General features: G+C 38.6%; 6 protein-coding genes, 2 long non-coding RNA genes and 2 pseudogenes across 10 annotated transcripts; 4 read left to right on the top strand and 6 right to left on the bottom strand.

The window, feature by feature from the left end:
* Positions 1-1461: 1461 nt before the first annotated feature.
* On the bottom strand, positions 1462-2381 carry LOC113020500 (hemoglobin subunit beta-A). The gene is made up of 3 exons (XM_026164535.2): positions 2221-2381; positions 1807-2029; positions 1462-1719 (listed from the first exon to the last, which is right to left on the bottom strand). Exons 1-3 carry the CDS (start codon positions 2310-2312, stop codon positions 1588-1590), a joined length of 447 nt encoding a protein of 148 aa, XP_026020320.1. The 5' UTR covers positions 2313-2381; the 3' UTR covers positions 1462-1587.
* Positions 2382-3269: 888 nt separating this feature from the next.
* LOC113020501 (hemoglobin subunit alpha-A) lies at positions 3270-4093 on the top strand. Its single transcript, XM_026164536.2, has 3 exons — positions 3270-3432; positions 3535-3742; positions 3862-4093. The coding sequence occupies exons 1-3, from the start codon at positions 3338-3340 to the stop codon at positions 3988-3990; spliced, it is 432 nt and encodes a 143-aa protein (XP_026020321.1). The 5' UTR covers positions 3270-3337; the 3' UTR covers positions 3991-4093.
* A 498-nt stretch (positions 4094-4591) lies between these two features.
* Positions 4592-5591, bottom strand: LOC113021522 (uncharacterized). Its single transcript, XR_013908487.1, has 3 exons — positions 5331-5591; positions 4907-5124; positions 4592-4831 (listed from the first exon to the last, which is right to left on the bottom strand). It is a non-coding gene; the product is annotated as an uncharacterized LOC113021522 (long non-coding RNA).
* A 2416-nt stretch (positions 5592-8007) lies between these two features.
* Positions 8008-8921, bottom strand: LOC113020503 (hemoglobin subunit beta-A). The gene is made up of 3 exons (XM_026164538.1): positions 8762-8921; positions 8352-8574; positions 8008-8264 (listed from the first exon to the last, which is right to left on the bottom strand). The coding sequence occupies exons 1-3, from the start codon at positions 8851-8853 to the stop codon at positions 8133-8135; spliced, it is 447 nt and encodes a 148-aa protein (XP_026020323.1). The 5' UTR covers positions 8854-8921; the 3' UTR covers positions 8008-8132.
* Positions 8922-9900: 979 nt separating this feature from the next.
* On the top strand, positions 9901-10719 carry LOC113020505 (hemoglobin subunit alpha-A-like). Its single transcript, XM_026164539.2, has 3 exons — positions 9901-10059; positions 10161-10368; positions 10488-10719. Exons 1-3 carry the CDS (start codon positions 9965-9967, stop codon positions 10614-10616), a joined length of 432 nt encoding a protein of 143 aa, XP_026020324.1. The 5' UTR covers positions 9901-9964; the 3' UTR covers positions 10617-10719.
* A 444-nt stretch (positions 10720-11163) lies between these two features.
* Positions 11164-12327, bottom strand: LOC113021524 (uncharacterized). Its single transcript, XR_013908489.1, has 3 exons — positions 11920-12327; positions 11496-11713; positions 11164-11420 (listed from the first exon to the last, which is right to left on the bottom strand). It is a non-coding gene; the product is annotated as an uncharacterized LOC113021524 (long non-coding RNA).
* A 1245-nt stretch (positions 12328-13572) lies between these two features.
* LOC113020502 (hemoglobin subunit beta-A) lies at positions 13573-14493 on the bottom strand. The gene is made up of 3 exons (XM_026164537.2): positions 14334-14493; positions 13918-14140; positions 13573-13830 (listed from the first exon to the last, which is right to left on the bottom strand). Exons 1-3 carry the CDS (start codon positions 14423-14425, stop codon positions 13699-13701), a joined length of 447 nt encoding a protein of 148 aa, XP_026020322.2. The 5' UTR covers positions 14426-14493; the 3' UTR covers positions 13573-13698.
* An 896-nt stretch (positions 14494-15389) lies between these two features.
* Positions 15390-16208, top strand: LOC113020506 (hemoglobin subunit alpha-A-like). The gene is made up of 3 exons (XM_026164540.2): positions 15390-15548; positions 15650-15857; positions 15977-16208. Exons 1-3 carry the CDS (start codon positions 15454-15456, stop codon positions 16103-16105), a joined length of 432 nt encoding a protein of 143 aa, XP_026020325.1. The 5' UTR covers positions 15390-15453; the 3' UTR covers positions 16106-16208.
* An 871-nt stretch (positions 16209-17079) lies between these two features.
* LOC113020507 (hemoglobin subunit beta-A-like) lies at positions 17080-18452 on the bottom strand (annotated as a pseudogene). Its single transcript, XR_013908488.1, has 3 exons — positions 17803-18452; positions 17395-17603; positions 17080-17319 (listed from the first exon to the last, which is right to left on the bottom strand). The product of XR_013908488.1 is annotated as a hemoglobin subunit beta-A-like (transcript).
* LOC113021525 (hemoglobin subunit alpha-A-like) lies at positions 18336-21020 on the top strand (annotated as a pseudogene). Its single transcript, XR_013908750.1, has 4 exons — positions 18336-18343; positions 18746-18839; positions 18944-19122; positions 19524-21020. The product of XR_013908750.1 is annotated as a hemoglobin subunit alpha-A-like (transcript).
* Positions 21021-21315: the final 295 nt, after the last annotated feature.

Below are 21315 nucleotides of genomic sequence, written 5' to 3' on the forward strand. Positions count from 1 at the left end.
CTTTTCTTTTCTTTTCTTTTCTTTTCTTTTCTTTTCTTTTCTTTTCTTTTCTTTTCTTTTAATAATAATAATAATAATAATAATAACTTTTTTTTTATTTTTATAAAGCGCCTTTCAAGACATGCACCCAAGGACACTTTACAATTAGATAAAACACATAATGGAAAAATGGATAAAAAAATGGAAAAAAAAGAACAATAAAACAAAAGCACAAGCTAAAATTAACAAACAGTGGGTTCACAGTGAATATGCAGATTTGAACAGATGTGTTTTGAGTTGAGATTTAAACTGGGGGAGATTCTTTTTAAATCTCTGTATGGATCGGAATATGTCTGAGAACAAAACACAAATAACCTTTTCCCCTGTTTTGCACAGTAATTGTAATCCGCTCTAATTTTAGTTTATCTTAGCTCTATAAAACAAGCTCGTCAATGTCAAATTTTATCCACTAGATGACGCATTTGGGCGACTGTGGGAGCTTTGACTTTAGATCCAGATGAAGATGATGGATGGATGGATGGCTGGATGGATTGCACTCTCTTTATTCTCCATTTTGAATATCACGTGAGTATAGGAACTCTGTTTATTCACTTGCATGCATTTAGAGCTACACTATAATCCCCGGCTGACGCCTGCAGAAATAAAGCACATTTTAACAGTGGTAACTTTGTTTGTTCAAAAATAATGAGGAGATATGCATGAAGATTTTTGTAAGATCTTCTGTCATAAAGTACTAAAAGACCCGGGCACCCGGTGTGTATCAGTTCCAAAACTTTCAACCGCGCCCTCACAATATGTGACACACTGTTATCATTAATTTTAGAAAACCACTCCCTTTTATATCAAACTGTACATTTTTGAAGAAGCCAGAATAACCGTCCTCCGCTGGCAAAGATAAGGAATAAATTACTGTAAATAACTCGCAACAAATATACAATTTGCTGACTCACAAGGGCACACACCTTATTCTCACCACCCCGGCACTTTTCCAGGTGATCACGCCACAACAGGTTGCAGCCAGTTTATTGCATTTCATTTTTCTATAGTTTCAAAGCGGGAACATGTCAGAAACCGGAAGACTGCTGCACACCTTTTTGTTTGTAAATGTGAACTGACACTTCAGAAAACTCAGTGGTACCCAAAGATTCTAAAATAAAATAAAAAAACAAAAATAAAAAAAATCAACACTACTATATCCATAGTCGCAATCGATATAGTAGAATGAATACTGGTTGAGAATCAGAGGAGATGGCAATCCGTTATATAATATTAAATATCTTTTTAAAAAAAACGTTGTAATGAGGACAAAGAAATGTAAATAATGAATGAGTCGGGGCATATTTCTTAATTAAAAAAGTCATTAATGTTGTTTTTGAAGACAAAATTAAACTGACACAAAAGGATTCTTAGTGTTGAATTATCGGGTATAGGAACACCTGAAATGATCGCACAGAGAATGAGTTTGAGTTGAGTTTTTTATTTTATTTTGTTTTTATTAGTGCATATGACAACAGAGTTAAAGAGATATGATTTTAAAATCACTTTTATGACTGTTGCACATCTTTGATGAACTGGCACTCCAGAGATTTAGTGGTACTGTCTACCCAGGGCAGAAACGACCACGGACAAAAACTTCTGCCAGGCTTCCTGGACCTCAGCGGTGAAGACGCTGGGACCAAACTTAGCGGCCACACACAGGCTGATGCATTCAGCGAGCACCTAAAGTGAGAGAGTTGGACAAAATAATTGAAGAATTACTCCTGATCTAATAGTGATAAATGTTTCTTGGTGCTGGTGGGGACATACCCTGAAGTTATCGGGATCCACGTGGAGCTTCTCAGAGTGCATAGCGCTCAGTTTGGCGTATGTCTGCTTGATGTTGTCCAAGTTCTTCACAGCATTTTCCAGACCACCCATCACGGTCTTTCCGTGTTGTGCCACTTTGGGGTTTCCCATAATGGCAGCATTGGTGGACAGGTCTCCAAAGGCTTTGAAGTATCTCTGACCCCAGGGGTACACAATCAGAAGCCTGGAATAAGACAAGAGACAGAAAAAATAACAATTTTAATGCATATAATTTTTTAAAAAAATATGCATTTTAATCTAAAATGACAAACATACGCGTAGATGCATTGGTTTCAGTTCGGTTTTAAGATTATAGGAAGAGAAAGTCACTCAATACATAAATGTGTTTCTAAATTGCAATGAGCTGCAGGTTACCTGCTGAGGGCCTGGGGACCGATTTCCCCCACATCGATTTTTCCCCACAGGCCTATGATGGCCTTGCGCTCAGCATCTGTCCACTCGACCATTTTGACAGCGTAAAGGTTTTCACGTAGCTTGTGATCAGAAACCTTTTCGCAAACGCCGATCTTCGGGAGCTTTTTATTAATTACATAGTGCCACACCTCTTCGTCCTGGAAGCATCTGATTGGACTATAGCCGTCAGGCTTTTGGGTTGTTGCCCATGAGTAAGATAATCTTTACCAGATTATAAGGAAAAAAACGCAAACACATATTTTTTTATGTAACAAATATAGAAATAAGTATAAGAATTATAGACTACAGGTCTTTATAGACTGTTTTTAACCTATACGTACAGTAAAAAACATTTAAACCTCGAAAGTGATTTCTGATCTTTCGTAAGTGATCAGATCCCAACAAGCTGGCCTGAAAGTAGGGTAAATACCCGTTTCTGATATATATATATATATGCAACACACATCTCTAGTAAAGAAATGTAGCCTATTTTATTTGAGAACAATTCTCCAACCTCTAATAAATAGGATACAAAGGATAAAGATGCTGTGCAGTCCCACATGAAGCGCAACAACCAGTCATCCTTTTATATCTCACATCATGCCTCGGATATGATTACTTACCAAGATTTTGGTAAAAAATATCTTAATTTTTGATTATGTGGTGTCATTCTGTGAGTGCTTATGTTGTCATCTAATTCTCTAATTCTCTCTTGAGACCAAACGAGCGTTTGGCAGCGAGAGATTATTTGCCACTTGTTTCATATTTTACACTTCGGACATTATTTTATAAAATATCACATTGCTTTTTCAACAACCTCTTGCTATTTAATAATTTCTTTAAGGGATGAATATATTAGTTTCTTCCCCAACAAAATAAGTCATATCTTAAAAACAAGGAGGGGCGTTAACTTTTATCTCAAGAAATACCTCGGAAAGTGCTGGATTTTTTTTTTCTTTATCGCAGAGGTGTGGTTTAAATGTGATACTGGGTGTGGTCCATTTTGGTGTTATATAAAAATGATAGTGACAAATAGTCAACACTTTCAGTTCAGAAGACAACTGAAGAAAACGCAGACATGAGTCTCTCTGGAAAGGACAAGACCGTGGTGAAGAACTTCTGGGCCAAAGTGGCCCCGAAGACAGCTGAGATTGGAGGAGAGGCACTGGGGAGGTTGTATTGAGCCCCTTTCTTTTCATTCTTTATTCATTCATAGTTTTAATTAATTAGTAAGTACTTATTCATATTTCCATCATTTGAATATATATTTTACAGGATGCTGACTGCTTATCCCCAGACCAAGACCTACTTTGCTCACTGGTCCGATCTGAGTCCAAGCTCTGCGCAGGTGAAAAAGCATGGTGCCACCATCATGGCGGCCATTGGAGACGCTGTGTCAAAGATTGACGACCTTACTGGAAGTCTGTCTGCCCTCAGCGAGCTCCACGCTTTCAAGCTCAGAGTGGACCCTGCCAACTTCAGGGTGAGCTCACCCAGTAACATCCACGCAACAATGATCACGTTGTAGACAGAGATTACCATTAGTCAAGAGGCAATATAGACTTTTCGACCTAACATATGCATGTGTTTTTTGCCTCACAGATCCTTGCTCACAACCTCATCTTGTGCATGGGCATGTTCTTCCCCGCAGACTTCACTCCCGAAGTCCACCTCTCCGTTGACAAGTTCCTCCAGAACTTGGCTCTCGCTCTGTCCGAGAAATATCGCTAAAATCCGGCAACTCCGGAGCCCCTGAAGCCTGTCATCTACAGTAATGTCAATAAAACCTCTTAAAATGGCAGGGCTCCGTTAATAAATATAATAAACTCTGGAAGCTGGTCCTTTCTTCTTTGTCTGCATCCCTACACTATTCACTTTTGACATAATTGCAGGGGTGTGTTAAGAAATTAAAATAATAATATTGTAGTGACAGAAGGGGGTGTGGGAGCATAGGAAAAGAGAAAATTCAATCAGAAATGAACATACAGTTGTGTTCATTTTGAAACGGACAAAATAGAAACCGGCAGCGTCACCCTTTGCAAAGATAAGAAGTAAAATATAGACGCCTTTTTAAGAATGAGCTTAGGAGGTTTTAATTTCAGATAATACAACATGGATAATTCTAACTACAACTTACTGGCTGAGTTAAAAAGAAATGACACCACCCTTATTAATATTTCTATTATTATTATTACTATTATTATTATTACTATTATTATTATTACTCTCATAAACATTTTCAGTATAAGTGCACAATCCCTTGTAAAAATCTGCTCTTGGAAGGCTTGAGTAGAAAAACAAAATGCAATTAAAAATGATCACACAAAGAGAATTTTATTTAACTGGAAATTTATTTGTCACATGCATCAGCTTCGAAGCGCTAAACGGAAACACTGCTGTAAATTATTTGGTTATGAATATGAACTATAATTCCACAAGTTCAGTGGTACTGTTTGCCCAAGGCAGAGACGACCACAGCGAGGAATGTCTGCCAGGTCATCTGGACATCAGGGGCGAAGACTTGAGGTCCAAACTTGGAGGCCACACAAAAAGCGACAATTTCAGAAAGCACCTAAAATGAAAGGGAAACAATAATAATGGCATGCTTCATCATTATCACTGGTTGAAAAAGTCTCAGATCACATACCCTGAAGTTGTCAGGATCAACACGGAGCTACTCAGAGTGCATAACGCTCAGTTTTGGCGTAGGTCTGCTTAATGTTGTTCTTCACAGCATTTTCCAGACCAACCATCACAGTCCTTCCGTGCTTGGCTAGTTTGTGGTTTCACATAATGGCAGCATTGGTGGACAGGTTGCCAAAGAGTTGGAAGTGTCTCTGAGTCCACTGATACACAATGAGAAGCCTGAAATAAAGAGTCTCAATTTTACTTTTTCTTTTATTTCGATTGCATTAAGTTGTTTTCTGTGCCAGATTAATAAAAACAAAACGAAAACAAACAAAAGAAATATCCTGTTATCATACGGTAAATAACAAGGCATGTAAAAACAAGAATAATTAATTTGATGATACCAATAAAGCGTCGCTAAATCGTCATCCAACATAACTCACCTGCTCAGGGCCTAGGCGCCAATTCCAGCCCCATACATCTTTCCCCACAAGCAGTAGCGGTTTTTGATACGGGCAGCATCGTGGTGGGGGGCGGCATCACGGGCATCGGCAAAAAAAAAAAAAAAATGCTCGTACTCATGCTGCCCCGACATCAGCCAGCGCATATTGGTAATGGCATAGGCACCGATCGGTTTTCTATCGCCCATTTGCTGGGAGTACGGGCGCCCTCCGTTTGCGAGGTGCGCCTGCTGCTTGCGGCGCAGGGAGGAGAGGGCGGGGCGGCGGGGGAGTCTCTGGCTGGCTGGAGCAGCATCTAATAACTCGCAAAATAAAACAAAATAAAAACAAAACACGAAAACACCAGACATTATGATACAGACTTATAATTTGCACCGATGTTTTTTCGAAATTCTATACATGAAAAGTGAGCGCGAGAGCCTTCGGTGCGCCTGCTCGCTGCTGAAGTCAAAGTAAACTTTATTGTCATCTCCGCTACATACAGTCAAGTATATAGAGAGACGACGAGGCTCCAGTTACAGCAGTGCAAGAAAACAAACAATAAATATAAGAAGAGTAAGAAAATAAATATACACTTAAAGACTCGGGGTAATGGGATCAATAACAATTTAAAATTTATATTTTATATTTTGAATATTTAATGTCTCACACACAACCCGTGGAAACGGGTTCATAATGATGTAAATCCAATCCCATTATGTATTCATGATTTGAATCCTGGGTTGTGTGAAATCCCAGAAATACACCTTAGACAAAGTGAATCTGTGAACTAAGGTGTAGGTCTATTAGGTTATGTTGTGGTGATCCTCGAGTTGGGGGATTTGTGCTCATACTGGAGTGCAAAATTAAAACCAATGGAAGATGGACAAGAAAAGTTCAAAGCCATCAGGTGCTCAGTTTAGAAAAAATAGAAAAGAAGAGAAGGAGGAACGAGCAAAAGATATGGCGGGTCATCTTAAAACAATCAGGATCAGAATACTTTATTAATCCCTAAGAAAATTATGTGGGTTACAGTTGCTCCAAGAAGAAATTGTAAAAATAGTAACAGTAACAGACTAAACTCCAAACAATATATCCAATAATATAATATTAATTAGTCATTGTGAATTGTTGATTTGTCCTGTTCTCATTATATGACGAACAGTGTTGGTCAAGTTACTTGAAAAAAGTAATCAGTAACTAATTACTGATTACTTCCCCAAAAAAGTAATCCCGTTACTTTACTGATTACTTATTTTCAAAAGTAATTAATTACTTAGTTACTTAGTTACTTTTTAAAAACACGATTTACAACCTGAAGAGGTGATAAAGCGATAGATCTTTCAGCCCAATTCTACTTTTTCTACATAATCCATCATACAAAATGTAATCAAATGGAAAAGTCCCTTTTTTTAACTTGTTTTAACAGTTTTAATCTTTTAACTTTATGCATCAAGCAAAAATTTAATTATATGCAACATTCTCTGACTTGAATAAATTAGTTTAACATTTAAACCTATTTTCTGCACATTCCAGCACATAAAATAAAATATTTTTTGTGTTTACACTCACTCTTTCAAATAGATGCAAGTAAAACACAGCAGAAAATAAATAAAGTCAAAGACTCAGCGGTGCTGTTGCTCTATTTTCACCTGTAAAGCAGGACTGGGGTAGGCGGAGGTTTACCCTGGTGCAGGTGTGCCGCGGTCAGTTAAAGAATCCGCGACTTTCTCTGTGAGTTTCCCATTACGTCATGGCGCACTCGGTGCTTTCTTGGAAGTTTAGGGGTTTTTTTCGCTGTAAAAAGAAGTTTTCTTCCCACGCACAATGGACGCTAATGTTTTTGTCACTTTTTATGGAATCAAACTCAAAGTAAGGTCAGTACTCCCACGCTTTAAATGCTGCACGCTCATACTCTCTCCCACAATCGATATGTGATCCATTGTTGATCTGCACACAGCTGTTGTCACTAACGGCGCACTCGCTGTCGTGAGACATTCTCGCAAAAAAAATCACGGTTTTAGTAACGCAGTAACGCAGCATTCCTACGGGAAAGTAATGGTAATCTAATTACCGTTTTTGCAATAGTAATCCCTTACTTTACTCGTTACTTGAAAAAAGTAATCAGATTACAGTAACGCGTTACTTGTAACGCGTTACTGCCCATCTTTGATGACGAATTATGATGGCTGTTTGGTAGCCGTTTGCATACAATGCATACTCTCCCTCTCTTCATGTGTGTGTGTGTTTCTCTGGTGAATTTCGACAACAGTTTTATGTTAATGTACAATCCTTAATATGTTTTATGTGTGTGTGTGTGTGTGTGAGTGGGGGGGTGGGGGGGGCGGCGGCAGAGGGAGTGCTCGCCCGAGGCGCCAAACAGGCTAGGACCGCCACTGCCCACAGGGACGCGATCGCGCTGAGCTCAGCGCCTGTCCACTCGACCATATTGATAGATAAGATTTTCTCAAGCTTCGCTGAAATTAGTCTTCGTTCACAAAACTTAAACACAAACTAAGGACAAAGAAACTTAAATAATGAATGAGTCGGGGCATATTTCTTAATTAAGAAGTCATTAATGTTGTTTTTGAAGACAGTCTAAATTAAAATGACACTAAACGGTTCATAGTGTTGTATTGTCGGGTATAAGAACACCTGAAATGATCGCACAGAGAATGAGTTTGAGTTTGTTTTAATTCAATTTATTTTTTTATTAGTGCATATGGCAACAGAGTTAAAGAGATACGATTTTAAAATCACTTTTATGACTGTTGCACATCTTTGATGAACTGGCACTCCAGAGATTTAGTGGTACTGTCTACCCAGGGCAGAAACGACCACGGACAAAAACTTCTGCCAGGCTTCCTGGACCTCAGCGGTGAAGACGCTGGGACCAAACTTAGCGGCCACACACAGGCTGATGCATTCAGCGAGCACCTAAAGTGAGAGAGTTGGACAAAATAATTAAAGAATTACTCCTGATCTAATAGTGATAAATGTTTCTGGGTGCTGGTGGGGACATACCCTGAAGTTATCGGGATCCACGTGGAGCTTCTCAGAGTGCATAGCGCTCAGTTTGGCGTAGGTCTGCTTGATGTTGTCCAAGTTCTTCACAGCATTTTCCAGACCACCCATCACGGTCTTCCCGTGCTGTGCCACTTTGGGGTTTCCCATAATGGCAGCATTGGTGGACAGGTCTCCAAAGGCTTGGAAGTATCTCTGACCCCAGGGGTACACAATCAGAAGCCTGGAATAAGACAAGAGACAGAAAAAATGACAATTTTAATGCATATAATTAAAAAAAAAAGCATTTTAATCTAAAAAGACAAACATACGTGTAGATGCATTGGTTTCAGTTCGGTTTTAAGATTATAGGAAGAGAAAGTCACTCAATACATAAATGTGTTTCTAAATTGCAATGAGCTGCAGGTTACCTGCTGAGGGCCTGGGGACCGATTTCCCCCACATCGATTTTCCCCCACAGGCCTATGATGGCCTTGCGCTCAGCATCTGTCCACTCGACCATTTTGACAGCGTAAAGGTTTTCACGTAGCTTGTGATCAGAAACCTTTTCGCAAACGCCGATCTTCGGGAGCTTTTTATTAATTACATAGTGCCACACCTCTTCGTCCTGGAAGCATCTGATTGGACTATAGCCGTCAGGCTTTTGGGTTGTTGCCCATGAGTAAGATAATCTTTACCAGATTATAAGGAAAAAAACGCAAACACATATTTTTTATGTAACAAATATAGAAATAAGTATAAGAATTATAGACTACAGGTCTTTATAGACTGTTTTTAACCTATACGTACAGTAAAAAACATTTAAACCTCGAAAGTGATTTCTGATCTTTCGTAAGTGATCAGATCCCAACAAGCTGGCCTGAAAGTAGGGTAAATACCCGTTTCTGATATATATATATATATATATATATATATATATATATATATATATATATATATATATATATATATATATATATATATATATATATATATATATATATATACAACACACATCTCTAGTAAAGAAATGTAGCCTATTTTATTTGAGAACAATTCTCCAACCTCTAATAAATAGGATACAAAGGATAAAGGTGCTGTGCAGTCCCACATGAAGCGCAACAACCAGTCATCCTTTTATATCTCACATCATGCCTCGGATATGATTACTTACCAAGATTTTGGTAAAAAATATCTTAATTTTTGATTATGTGGTGTCATTCTGTGAGTGCTTATGTTGTCATCTAATTCTCTAATTCTCTCTTGAGACCAAACGAGCGTTTGGCAGCGAGAGATTATTTGCCACTTGTTTCATATTTTACACTTCGGACATTATTTTATAAAATATCACATTGCTTTTTCAACAACCTCTTGCTATTTAATAATTTCTTTAAGGGATGAATATATTAGTTTCTTCCCCAACAAAATAAGTCATATCTTAAAAACAAGGAGGGGCGTTAACTTTTATCTCAAGAAATACCTCGGAAAGTGCTGGATTTTTTTTTCTTTATCGCAGAGGTGTGGTTTAAATGTGATGCTGGGTGTGGTCCATTTTGGTTTTATATAAAAATGATAGTGACAAATAGTCAACACATTTTCTTTCAGTTCAGAAGACAACTGAAGAAAACGCAGACATGAGTCTCTCTGCAAAGGACAAGGCCGTGGTGAAGAACTTCTGGGCCAAAGTGGCCCCGAAGACAGCTGAGATTGGAGGAGAGGCACTGGGGAGGTTGTATTGAGCCCTTTTCTTTTCATTCTTTATTCATTCATACTTTTATTAATTAGTAAGTACTTAATCATATTTCCATCATTTGAATTTATGTTTTACAGGATGCTGACTGCTTATCCCCAGACCAAGACCTACTTTGCTCACTGGTCCGATCTGAGTCCAAGCTCTGCGCAGGTGAAAAAGCATGGTGCCACCATCATGGGGGCCATTGGAGACGCCGTGTCAAAGATTGACGACCTTACTGGAAGTCTGTCTGCCCTCAGCGAGCTCCACGCTTTCAAGCTCAGAGTGGACCCTGCCAACTTCAGGGTAAGCTCACCCAGTAACATCCACGCAACAATGATCACGTTGTAGACAGAGATTACCATTAGTCAAGAGGCAATATAGACTTTTCGACCTAACATATGCATGTGTTTTTTGCCTCACAGATCCTTGCTCACAACCTCATCTTGTGCATGGGCATGTTCTTCCCCGCAGACTTCACTCCCGAAGTCCACCTCTCCGTTGACAAGTTCCTCCAGAACTTGGCTCTCGCTCTGTCCGAGAAATATCGCTAAAATCCGGCAACTCCGGAGCCCCTGAAGCCTGTCATCTACAGTAATGTCAATAAAACCTCTTAAAATGGCAGGGCTCCGTTAATAAATATAATAAACTCTGGAAGCTGGTCCTTTCTTCTTTGTCTGCATCCCTACACTATTCACTTTTGACATAATTGCAGGGGTGTGTTAAGAAATTAAATTAATAATATTGTAGTGACAGAAGGGGGTGTGGGAGCATAGGAAAAGAGAAAATTCAATCAGAAATGAACATACAGTTGTGTTCATTTTGAAACGGACAAAATAGAAACCGGCAGCGTCACCCTTTGCAAAGATAAGAAGTAAAATACAGACGCCTTTTTAAGAATGAGCTTAGGAGGTTTTAATTTCAGATAATACAACATGGATAATTCTAACTACAACTTACTGGCTGAGTTAATATTACTATCATTATTATTATTACTATTATTATTATTACTCTCATAAACATTTTCAGTATAAGTGCACAATCCCTTGTAAAAATCTGCTCTTGGAAGGCTTGAGTAGAAAAACAAAATGCAATTGAAAATGATCACACAAAGAGAATTTTATTTAACTGGAAATTTATTTGTCACATGCATCAGCTTCGAAGCGCTAAACGGAAGCGCTGCTGTAAATTATTTGGTTATGAATATGAACTATAATTCCACAAGTTCAGTGGTACTGTTTGCCCAGGGCAGAGACGACCACAGCGAGGAATGTCTGCCAGGTCATCTGGACATCAGGGGCGAAGACTTGAGGTCCAAACTTGGAGGCCACACAAAAAGCGACAATTTCAGAAAGCACCTAAAATGAAAGGGAAACAATAATAATGGCATGCTTCATCATTATCACTGGTTGAAAAAGTCTCAGATCACATACCCTGAAGTTGTCAGGATCAACACGGAGCTACTCAGAGTGCATAACGCTCAGTTTTGGCGTAGGTCTGCTTAATGTTGTTCTTCACAGCATTTTCCAGACCAACCATCACAGTCCTTCCGTGCTTGGCTAGTTTGTGGTTTCACATAATGGCAGCATTGGTGGACAGGTTGCCAAAGAGTTGGAAGTGTCTCTGAGTCCACTGATACACAATGAGAAGCCTGAAATAAAGAGTCTCAATTTTACTTTTTCTTTTATTTCGATTGCATTAAGTTGTTTTCTGTGCCAGATTAATAAAAACAAAACGAAAACAAACAAAAGAAATATCCTGTTATCATACGGTAAATAACAAGGCATGTAAAAACAAGAATAATTAATTTGATGATACCAATAAAGCGTCGCTAAATCGTCATCCAACATAACTCACCTGCTCAGGGCCTAGGCGCCAATTCCAGCCCCATACATCTTTCCCCACAAGCAGTAGCGGTTTTTGATACGGGCGGCATCGTGGTGGGGGGCGGCATCACGGGCATCGGCAAAAAAAAATAAAAAAAATGCTCGTACTCATGCTGCCCCGACATCAGCCAGCGCATATTGGTAATGGCATAGGCACCGATCGGTTTTCTATCGCCCATTTGCTGGGAGTACGGGCGCCCTCCGTTTGCGAGGTGCGCCTGCTGCTTGCGGCGCAGGGAGGAGAGGGCGGGGCGGCGGGGGAGTCTCTGGCTGGCTGGAGCAGCATCTAATAACTCGCAAAATAAAACAAAATAAAAACAAAACACGAAAACACCAGACATTATGATACAGACTTATAATTTGCACCGATGTTTTTTCGAAATTCTATACATGAAAAGTGAGCGCGAGAGCCTTCGGTGCGCCTGCTCGCTGCTGAAGTCAAAGTAAACTTTATTGTCATCTCCGCTACATACAGTCAAGTATATAGAGAGACGACGAGGCTCCAGTTACAGCAGTGCAAGAAAACAAACAATAAATATAAGAAGAGTAAGAAAATAAATATACACTTAAAGACTCGGGGTAATGGGATCAATAACAATTTAAAATTTATATTTTATATTTTGAATATTTAATGTCTCACACACAACCCGTGGAAACGGGTTCATAATGATGTAAATCCAATCCCATTATGTATTCATGATTTGAATCCTGGGTTGTGTGAAATCCCAGAAATACACCTTAGACAAAGTGAATCTGTGAACTAAGGTGTAGGTCTATTAGGTTATGTTGTGGTGATCCTCGAGTTGGGGGATTTGTGCTCATACTGGAGTGCAAAATTAAAACCAATGGAAGATGGACAAGAAAAGTTCAAAGCCATCAGGTGCTCAGTTTAGAAAAAATAGAAAAGAAGAGAAGGAGGAACGAGCAAAAGATATGGCGGGTCATCTTAAAACAATCAGGATCAGAATACTTTATTAATCCCTAAGAAAATTATGTGGGTTACAGTTGCTCCAAGAAGAAATTGTAAAAATAGTAACAGTAACAGACTAAACTCCAAACAATATATCCAATAATATAATATTAATTAGTCATTGTGAATTGTTGATTTGTCCTGTTCTCATTATATGATGAATTATGATGGCTGTTTGGTAGCCGTTTGCATACAATGCATACTCTCCCTCTCTTCATGTGTGTGTGTGTGTGTTTCTCTGGTGAATTTCGACAACAGTTTTATGTTAATGTACAATCCTTAATATGTTTTATGTGTGTGTGTGTGAGGGGGGGGGGGGCGGCGGCAGAGGGAGTGCTCGCCCGAGGCGCCAAACAGGCTAGGACCGCCACTGCCCACAGGGACGCGATCGCGCTGAGCTCAGCGCCTGTCCACTCGACCATATTGATAGATAAGATTTTCTCAAGCTTCGCTGAAATTAGTCTTCGTTCACAAAACTTAAACACAAACTAAGGACAAAGAAACTTAAATAATGAATGAGTCGGGGCATATTTCTTAATTAAGAAGTCATTAATGTTGTTTTTGAAGACAGTCTAAATTAAAATGACACTAAACGGTTCATAGTGTTGTATTGTCGGGTATAAGAACACCTGAAATGATCGCACAGAGAATGAGTTTGAGTTTGTTTTAATTCAATTTATTTTTTTTATTAGTGCATATGGCAACAGAGTTAAAGAGATACGATTTTAAAATCACTTTTATGACTGTTGCACATCTTTGATGAACTGGCACTCCAGAGATTTAGTGGTACTGTCTAGCCAGGGCAGAAACGACCACGGACAAAAACTTCTGCCAGGCTTCCTGGACCTCAGCGGTGAAGACGCTGGGACCAAACTTAGCGGCCACACACAGGCTGATGCATTCAGCGAGCACCTAAAGTGAGAGAGTTGGACAAAATAATTAAAGAATTACTCCTGATCTAATAGTGATAAATGTTTCTTGGTGCTGGTGGGGACATACCCTGAAGTTATCGGGATCCACGTGGAGCTTCTCAGAGTGCATAGCGCTCAGTTTGGCGTAGGTCTGCTTGATGTTGTCCAAGTTCTTCACAGCATTTTCCAGACCACCCATCACGGTCTTCCCGTGCTGTGCCACTTTGGGGTTTCCCATAATGGCAGCATTGGTGGACAGGTCTCCAAAGGCTTTGAAGTATCTCTGACCCCAGGGGTACACAATCAGAAGCCTGGAATAAGACAAGAGACAGAAAAAATAACAATTTTAATGCATATAATTTTTTAAAAAAAAATATGCATTTTAATCTAAAAAGACAAACATACGTGTAGATGCATTGGTTTCAGTTCGGTTTTAAGATTATAGGAAGAGAAAGTCACTCAATACATAAATGTGTTTCTAAATTGCAATGAGCTGCAGGTTACCTGCTGAGGGCCTGGGGACCGATTTCCCCCACATCGATTTTCCCCCACAGGCCTATGATGGCCTTGCGCTCAGCATCTGTCCACTCGACCATTTTGACAGCGTAAAGGTTTTCACGTAGCTTGTGATCAGAAACCTTTTCGCAAACGCCGATCTTCGGGAGCTTTTTATTAATTACATAGTGCCACACCTCTTCGTCCTGGAAGCATCTGATTGGACTATAGCCGTCAGGCTTTTGGGTTGTTGCCCATGAGTAAGATAATCTTTACCAGATTATAAGGAAAAAAACGCAAACACATATTTTTTTATGTAACAAATATAGAAATAAGTATAAGAATTATAGACTACAGGTCTTTATAGACTGTTTTTAACCTATACGTACAGTAAAAAACATTTAAACCTCGAAAGTGATTTCTGATCTTTCGTAAGTGATCAGATCCCAACAAGCTGGCCTGAAAGTAGGGTAAATACCCGTTTCTGATATATATATATATATGCAACACACATCTCTAGTAAAGAAATGTAGCCTATTTTATTTGAGAACAAATCTCCAACCTCTAATAAATAGGATACAAAGGATAAAGGTGCTGTGCAGTCCCACATGAAGCGCAACAACCAGTCATCCTTTTATATCTCACATCATGCCTCGGATATGATTACTTACCAAGATTTTGGTAAAAAATATCTTAATTTTTGATTATGTGGTGTCATTCTGTGAGTGCTTATGTTGTCATCTAATTCTCTAATTCTCTCTTGAGACCAAACGAGCGTTTGGCAGCGAGAGATTATTTGCCACTTGTTTCATATTTTACACTTCGGACATTATTTTATAAAATATCACATTGCTTTTTCAACAACCTCTTGCTATTTAATAATTTCTTTAAGGGATGAATATATTAGTTTCTTCCCCAACAAAATAAGTCATATCTTAAAAACAAGGAGGGGCGTTAACTTTTATCTCAAGAAATACCTCGGAAAGTGCTGGATTTTTTTCTTTATCGCAGAGGTGTGGTTTAAATGTGATGCTGGGTGTGGTCCATTTTGGTGTTATATAAAAATGATAGTGACAAATAGTCAACACATTTTCTTTCAGTTCAGAAGACAACTGAAGAAAACGCAGACATGAGTCTCTCTGCAAAGGACAAGGCCGTGGTGAAGAACTTCTGGGCCAAAGTGGCCCCGAAGACAGCTGAGATTGGAGGAGAGGCACTGGGGAGGTTGTATTGAGCCCTTTTCTTTTCATTCTTTATTCATTCATACTTTTATTAATTAGTAAGTACTTATTCATATTTCCATCATTTGAATTTATGTTTTACAGGATGCTGACTGCTTATCCCCAGACCAAGACCTACTTTGCTCACTGGTCCGATCTGAGTCCAAGCTCTGCGCAGGTGAAAAAGCATGGTGCCACCATCATGGGGGCCATTGGAGACGCCGTGTCAAAGATTGACGACCTTACTGGAAGTCTGTCTGCCCTCAGCGAGCTCCACGCTTTCAAGCTCAGAGTGGATCCTGCCAACTTCAGGGTAAGCTCACCCAGTAACATCCACGCAACAATGATCACGTTGTAGACAGAGATTACCATTAGTCAAGAGGCAATATAGACTTTTCGACCTAACATATGCATGTGTTTTTTGCCTCACAGATCCTTGCTCACAACCTCATCTTGTGCATGGGCATGTTCTTCCCCGCAGACTTCACTCCCGAAGTCCACCTCTCCGTTGACAAGTTCCTCCAGAATTTGGCTCTCGCTCTGTCCGAGAAATATCGCTAAAATCCGGCAACTCCGGAGCCCCTGAAGCCTGTCATCTACAGTAATGTCAATAAAACCTCTTAAAATGGCAGGGCTCCGTTAATAAATATAATAAACTCTGGAAGCTTGTCCTTTCTTCTTTGTCTGCATCCCTACACTATTCACTTTTGATATAATTGCAGGGGTGTGTTAAGAAATTAAATTAATAATATTGTAGTGACAGAAGGGGGTGTGGGAGCATAGGAAAAGAGAAAATTCAATCAGAAATGAACATACAGTTGTGTTAAATGCAAATTTAACCTTCTAACATTTTGCGCTGAATATTCGTTTTACTTTATAGTGGAGGAATTACCCCAAAGCTTTGCTTAAATGGGTAGTAAATAGTAATGTGTATACAAGGATTTCATTCATTAAGCATGGCGTGATATTAAACACGTGGAAGAAACCCTTTTTGGATTCTTGGATTAAAAGAATTTAATAGGATAAGATAACCTTTATTAGCCCCACACGAGGGAAATTTGTTATGTTGAAGCAGAAAGTGGACAGTGCAACGTAATGTAATGTACACAATATTTCAAATCCTTTATCATGGTCCACAACTATAACCAACAGTATTTTTGATGCACTGTTATCAATAATGTCACGCGACCTCACCCATTTATATCAAAGTGCACATTTTGAAACGGACTAAATAGAAACCGGCAGCGTCACCCTTTGCAAAGATAAGAAGTAAAATATAGACGCCTTTTTAAGAATGAGCTTAGGAGGTTTTAATTTCAGATAATACAACATGGATAATTCTAACTACAACTTACTGGCTGAGTTAAAAAGAAATGACACCACCCTTGTTAATATTACTATTATTATTATTACTATTATTATTATTACTATCATGAACATTTTCAGTATAAGTGCACAATCCCTTGTAAAAATCTGCTCTTGGAAGGCTTGAGTAGAAAAACAAAATGCAATTAAAAATGATCACACAAAGAGAATTTCATTTAACTGGAAATTTATTTGTCACATGCATCAGCTTCGAAGCGCTAAACGGAAACACTGCTGTAAATTATTTGGTTATGAATATGAACTATAATTCCACAAGTTCAGTGGTACTGTTTGCCCAAGGCAGAGACGACCACAGCGAGGAATGTCTGCCAGGTCATCTGGACATCAGGGGCGAAGACTTGAGGTCCAAACTTGGAGGCCACACAAAAAGCGACAATTTCAGAAAGCACCTAAAATGAAAGGGAAACAATAATAATGGCATGCTTCATCATTATCACTGGTTGAAAAAGTCTCAGATCACATACCCTGAAGTTGTCAGGATCAACACGGAGCTACTCAGAGTGCATAACGCTCAGTTTTGGCGTAGGTCTGCTTAATGTTGTCCATGTTCTTCAGCATTTTCCAGACCAACCATCACAGTGCCACTTTGGGGTTTCTCATAATGGCAGCATTGGTGGACAAGTTGCCAAAGACTTGGAAGTATCTCTGAGTCCAAGGATACACAATCAGAAGCCTGAAATAAAGAGTTTTACTTTTTCTTTTATTTCGGTTGAATTAAGTTGTTTTCTGTGGCAGATTAATAAAAACAAAACGAAAACAAACCAAAAACAAATTCTGTTATCATGCGGTAAATAACAAGGCGTGTAAAAACAAGAATAATTAATTTGGAGATACCAATAGGCGTCGTTAAATTATCATCTAACGTAACTCACCTGCTCAGGGCCTGGGTGCCAATTTCAGCCACATAAATCTTTCCCCACAGGTATGTGATCGCGCTGAGCTCAGCACCTGTCCACTCGACCATATTGTTAGAAATAAGATTTTCTCCAGCTTCGCTGAAATTAGTCTTCGTTCACAAAACATAGGTCCCTTTTGGAGGACTTTATTAATTGGCCGCTACCACCCCTCTTAGTCCGGAAGCATCTGATTGGATCAGAACCAAGGACAAAGGCTGTTAATAAGTCAGATATAATTTTTGCCAGAAGACTGGGAAAAGAACAGAAAAAAGACAAGAACATGAAACATTTAAAACACCATCAACTCGACATCAATTGTTCGACGCCATTCAGTGTCGAATATTCATTTACCAATAAACCTAATTGTAAATGAATATGATAAAATGTAAGGCAGAATTTAACTGATTTTGAAGGTGTGATTTTTGCATAAGGAGAAAAGCTCAAAAACCCCAAAACATTTTCTTCATTTGTTATTTTTCTCTCAGCACCTGCACATATGAGCATCTAATATGTTGAAGTGTGTTTTTAACTCTAACTTTTTAATTTATATAGATTTTTTTCCCGTTCATTAGCAATTTTGCCACTATTCCTTTAGACTGCATGCCCCTTCATACTGACATCAGTTCTTTAATGCATTCATCGCTATTTTACTAACTAATTTGACGTTAGGTGTTATTTTGCACTTATCTTACCTTATAAATACAGACTTATAAGGTAAGATAACACGGCGACTAAAAATACTTGAGAACAGAGTGTGGTTACTTTTATCTCTAGAAATGGCTTGTTAAACTCGAACAGGAAGGTGTGGATTAGATTTGATACTGGGTGTCGTGCAATTTAGTTCCATATAAAGAAAGATAGTAACAAACAACTTTCAGAATTTAGTTAACTTTTCTTTCTGCTGCGTAAACCTTTAAAGGCAGACACGAGTCTCTGGAAAGGACAAAACCGTGGTCCTTCTGGGATAAAGCGACTCCGAAAGCCCCTGAGATTGGAGCAGAGGCTCTGGGCCGGTTGGTTTTCATTATTTTCTGTTTTGACGATGTGCACACATCATGCACCACATTCTATGTAATAACTTCGCTCTATCATAACTTATCACGTTTACGTTTTACAGGATGCTCACTGCATATCCGCAAACCAAGACCTACTGTTCTCACTGGGCCAGATTCTGCACAGGTGAAGATGCACGGCGCCAACATCATGGCGTCGGGAATATTGACGACCTTGTTGGAGATCTGACCAATCTAAGCAAGCTATGCTTTCAAGCTCAGAGTGGACCCTGCCAACTTCACGGTAAGCTTAAGGAGGGAATGATCCATGCATTGCTCATAAGTCCATACAATTTCTCAATGAGCAAAATACTAAAAGTAATATAAAGCTATAATGTTGTTGCACAGTACACACTGCAATAGTTACAGCCTTTTGCACACGCTCTACAGTAAAATAACAAATGACAAAGTTTTACAGTTTAGAGTAAAATGTCGATCAGAGCCATTTCTTATATTTTATAAACTGTGTAATATATTGTTTTATTTAATTAGTTCAGTATGTTACTGTTATTGTCTTGGAGCAACTATAACTCACACAATTCCCTTAGGGATTATTAAAGTATTCTGACTCTGAGTCTGAAATTTTATGTATTTCTCGTTATTTATGAATTAATACGTTTTCTCCATATTTATTTATTTATACAGATTCTTGCTCACAACATCATCTTGTGCATGGCCATGTTCTCCCAGGAAGACTTCACCCCTGAAGTCCACGTCTCATTTGACATGTTTCTACAGAACTTGTCTTTGGCGCTGTCCGACAGATACCGCTAAACTCCAGATTCAGGCGCACCAATCGCTGCATGGAGCGTGTCATCCGCCACACTACCAACATCCATTTTATAATAGAAGAACACAGTTACTATATGAAATTAATACATGTTTACATTTATTTTACTTTAGTCACGGTATATACTTGTATTATTATTATTTTTAATTCTCAATAAAACAAAACTGTTTAACTTGCTCCGACAGCAGACGCCTCGGACACGCCCCTTTACTCTTTAACTTGTGAAGGGTTCCCTGGTGTGTCGTCACTCATCCAACACATTAAATTAGAAATTCTGACTTCCTGTGCGCACGAGTGATTTAGGGATGATTAAAAACAGCAAGTAAAAAACATACTTCTACTTTCATAATAGGCCAAACTAAAGTAATAATTATATACGACATCAGAGTCACACTATCAATGAGGAGCTGTTATCAACGCGGGTAGACCATCTGATTGCTCTAGTTGGCCTTTTTCTTCTTTCGGCTGCCCTCTTTAGATGTCCCATCATGTGCCTTCATCAACGAACCTCCTCTGTGGTCCTCGTCTTTTCCTTCTGAATGGCAGCTTTCCTTAGATAAAGGAGCTGTCATGGCAAGGCAGATACTGCGGTGCACCCTAAAATAATCTCGTCGCCCCTAGTCACTGTCATAGTTTTGCACATGACAATATTGTTATTTAAAAAAAGCTAGCATTAACACTTTGATTCTAGCTACACAGAATTAACACAGAATATGAATTTCAAAATTGAATATATTTCACAGTGTCACCCCAACCCCTTCTTTGAAAAACGGTTCAGCCCATAGCAGCCCCTCTAAACTGTTTTATTTCTTGTTGTCAGTAGCTGTCGCCTATGATTGGTGCCAGAGCACATCTTGAATGAAGAGGAATTTCAGATTTCAACACAGATAGAAACACAGATGAAAATTCAATTATAACCATAATGAGGATGGCTGAGAGTCAGCATTGTTTGAAATTTTCTGAGGGGAAACAGGTAGAGGTCATAAAATACACATGAGCACTAAAGACTCGCTCACTCAACGTTGAAGTGAATATATGTGAACACTCTTAGAAAGGATGTGTTAAAAAATGACACAAAAAATGTGTTGTTACACTATTAACACATTTTGTGTAAATTTTAACATAACATGTGTAAGAAAATGTGTAAACATTGAAAAAATGTGTAAAACGCTTAACACACTTGATGTGTTGCACAGTTTAACACATTTTGTGTGTTATTTTCAGAATCTAACAACAGGACCTAAAATTAGCAGCTCAGTAATTTGATACTAGCCCTGTGTTTAGTGAAATAAATTGTAGATTAACAATGTATTATAACTATATTAACTGAATAAATAAAATGTTTAGTTATTGTTTGTTTTCCTTAATCCTTTCCTCATTACTTTCAACAAATAAAACATTTTATAATGTAATGTGGACCAAGGTATGGTGTACTAAAATTCTGAAAGAGGATTAATTTTTTATTTCTCAATATGTATGGCATACCAATTAATGGCCATGGCTATACTATAAGCATAAGTATCCACAAAGAACAGGCTTAATTTTGACCGTAACATGTGAATACAATTGAAGCAAAAGTAGAAAATGAAATGAGTAAGAACACACATGCTTAAAATTGAAACAAATTCTGCCCAGCAACATGACATA

Source organism: Astatotilapia calliptera, chromosome 4 (assembly GCF_964374335.1).
Source record: "Astatotilapia calliptera chromosome 4, fAstCal68.1, whole genome shotgun sequence".
Lineage (NCBI taxonomy): Eukaryota > Metazoa > Chordata > Actinopteri > Cichliformes > Cichlidae > Astatotilapia > Astatotilapia calliptera.

Bases quoted from the DNA above. Each gene is read 5' to 3' on its own strand.
- LOC113020500 (XM_026164535.2), bottom strand. From the start codon at position 2,312: ATGGTCGAGTGGACAGATGCTGAGCGCAAGGCCATCATAGGCCTGTGG. The intron at 2,030-2,220 runs GTAACCTGCAGC...GTCTTATTCCAG, and splicing joins GGTCCCCAGGCCCTCAGCAG to GCTTCTGATTGTGTACCCCT. The intron at 1,720-1,806 runs GTATGTCCCCAC...CTCTCACTTTAG, and splicing joins TGGATCCCGATAACTTCAGG to GTGCTCGCTGAATGCATCAG.
- LOC113020501 (XM_026164536.2), top strand. From the start codon at position 3,338: ATGAGTCTCTCTGGAAAGGACAAGACCGTGGTGAAGAACTTCTGGGCC. The intron at 3,433-3,534 runs GTTGTATTGAGC...TATATTTTACAG, and splicing joins GGAGGAGAGGCACTGGGGAG to GATGCTGACTGCTTATCCCC. The intron at 3,743-3,861 runs GTGAGCTCACCC...TTTGCCTCACAG, and splicing joins TGGACCCTGCCAACTTCAGG to ATCCTTGCTCACAACCTCAT.
- LOC113020503 (XM_026164538.1), bottom strand. From the start codon at position 8,853: ATGGTCGAGTGGACAGATGCTGAGCGCAAGGCCATCATAGGCCTGTGG. The intron at 8,575-8,761 runs GTAACCTGCAGC...GTCTTATTCCAG, and splicing joins GGTCCCCAGGCCCTCAGCAG to GCTTCTGATTGTGTACCCCT. The intron at 8,265-8,351 runs GTATGTCCCCAC...CTCTCACTTTAG, and splicing joins TGGATCCCGATAACTTCAGG to GTGCTCGCTGAATGCATCAG.
- LOC113020505 (XM_026164539.2), top strand. From the start codon at position 9,965: ATGAGTCTCTCTGCAAAGGACAAGGCCGTGGTGAAGAACTTCTGGGCC. The intron at 10,060-10,160 runs GTTGTATTGAGC...TATGTTTTACAG, and splicing joins GGAGGAGAGGCACTGGGGAG to GATGCTGACTGCTTATCCCC. The intron at 10,369-10,487 runs GTAAGCTCACCC...TTTGCCTCACAG, and splicing joins TGGACCCTGCCAACTTCAGG to ATCCTTGCTCACAACCTCAT.
- LOC113020502 (XM_026164537.2), bottom strand. From the start codon at position 14,425: ATGGTCGAGTGGACAGATGCTGAGCGCAAGGCCATCATAGGCCTGTGG. The intron at 14,141-14,333 runs GTAACCTGCAGC...GTCTTATTCCAG, and splicing joins GGTCCCCAGGCCCTCAGCAG to GCTTCTGATTGTGTACCCCT. The intron at 13,831-13,917 runs GTATGTCCCCAC...CTCTCACTTTAG, and splicing joins TGGATCCCGATAACTTCAGG to GTGCTCGCTGAATGCATCAG.
- LOC113020506 (XM_026164540.2), top strand. From the start codon at position 15,454: ATGAGTCTCTCTGCAAAGGACAAGGCCGTGGTGAAGAACTTCTGGGCC. The intron at 15,549-15,649 runs GTTGTATTGAGC...TATGTTTTACAG, and splicing joins GGAGGAGAGGCACTGGGGAG to GATGCTGACTGCTTATCCCC. The intron at 15,858-15,976 runs GTAAGCTCACCC...TTTGCCTCACAG, and splicing joins TGGATCCTGCCAACTTCAGG to ATCCTTGCTCACAACCTCAT.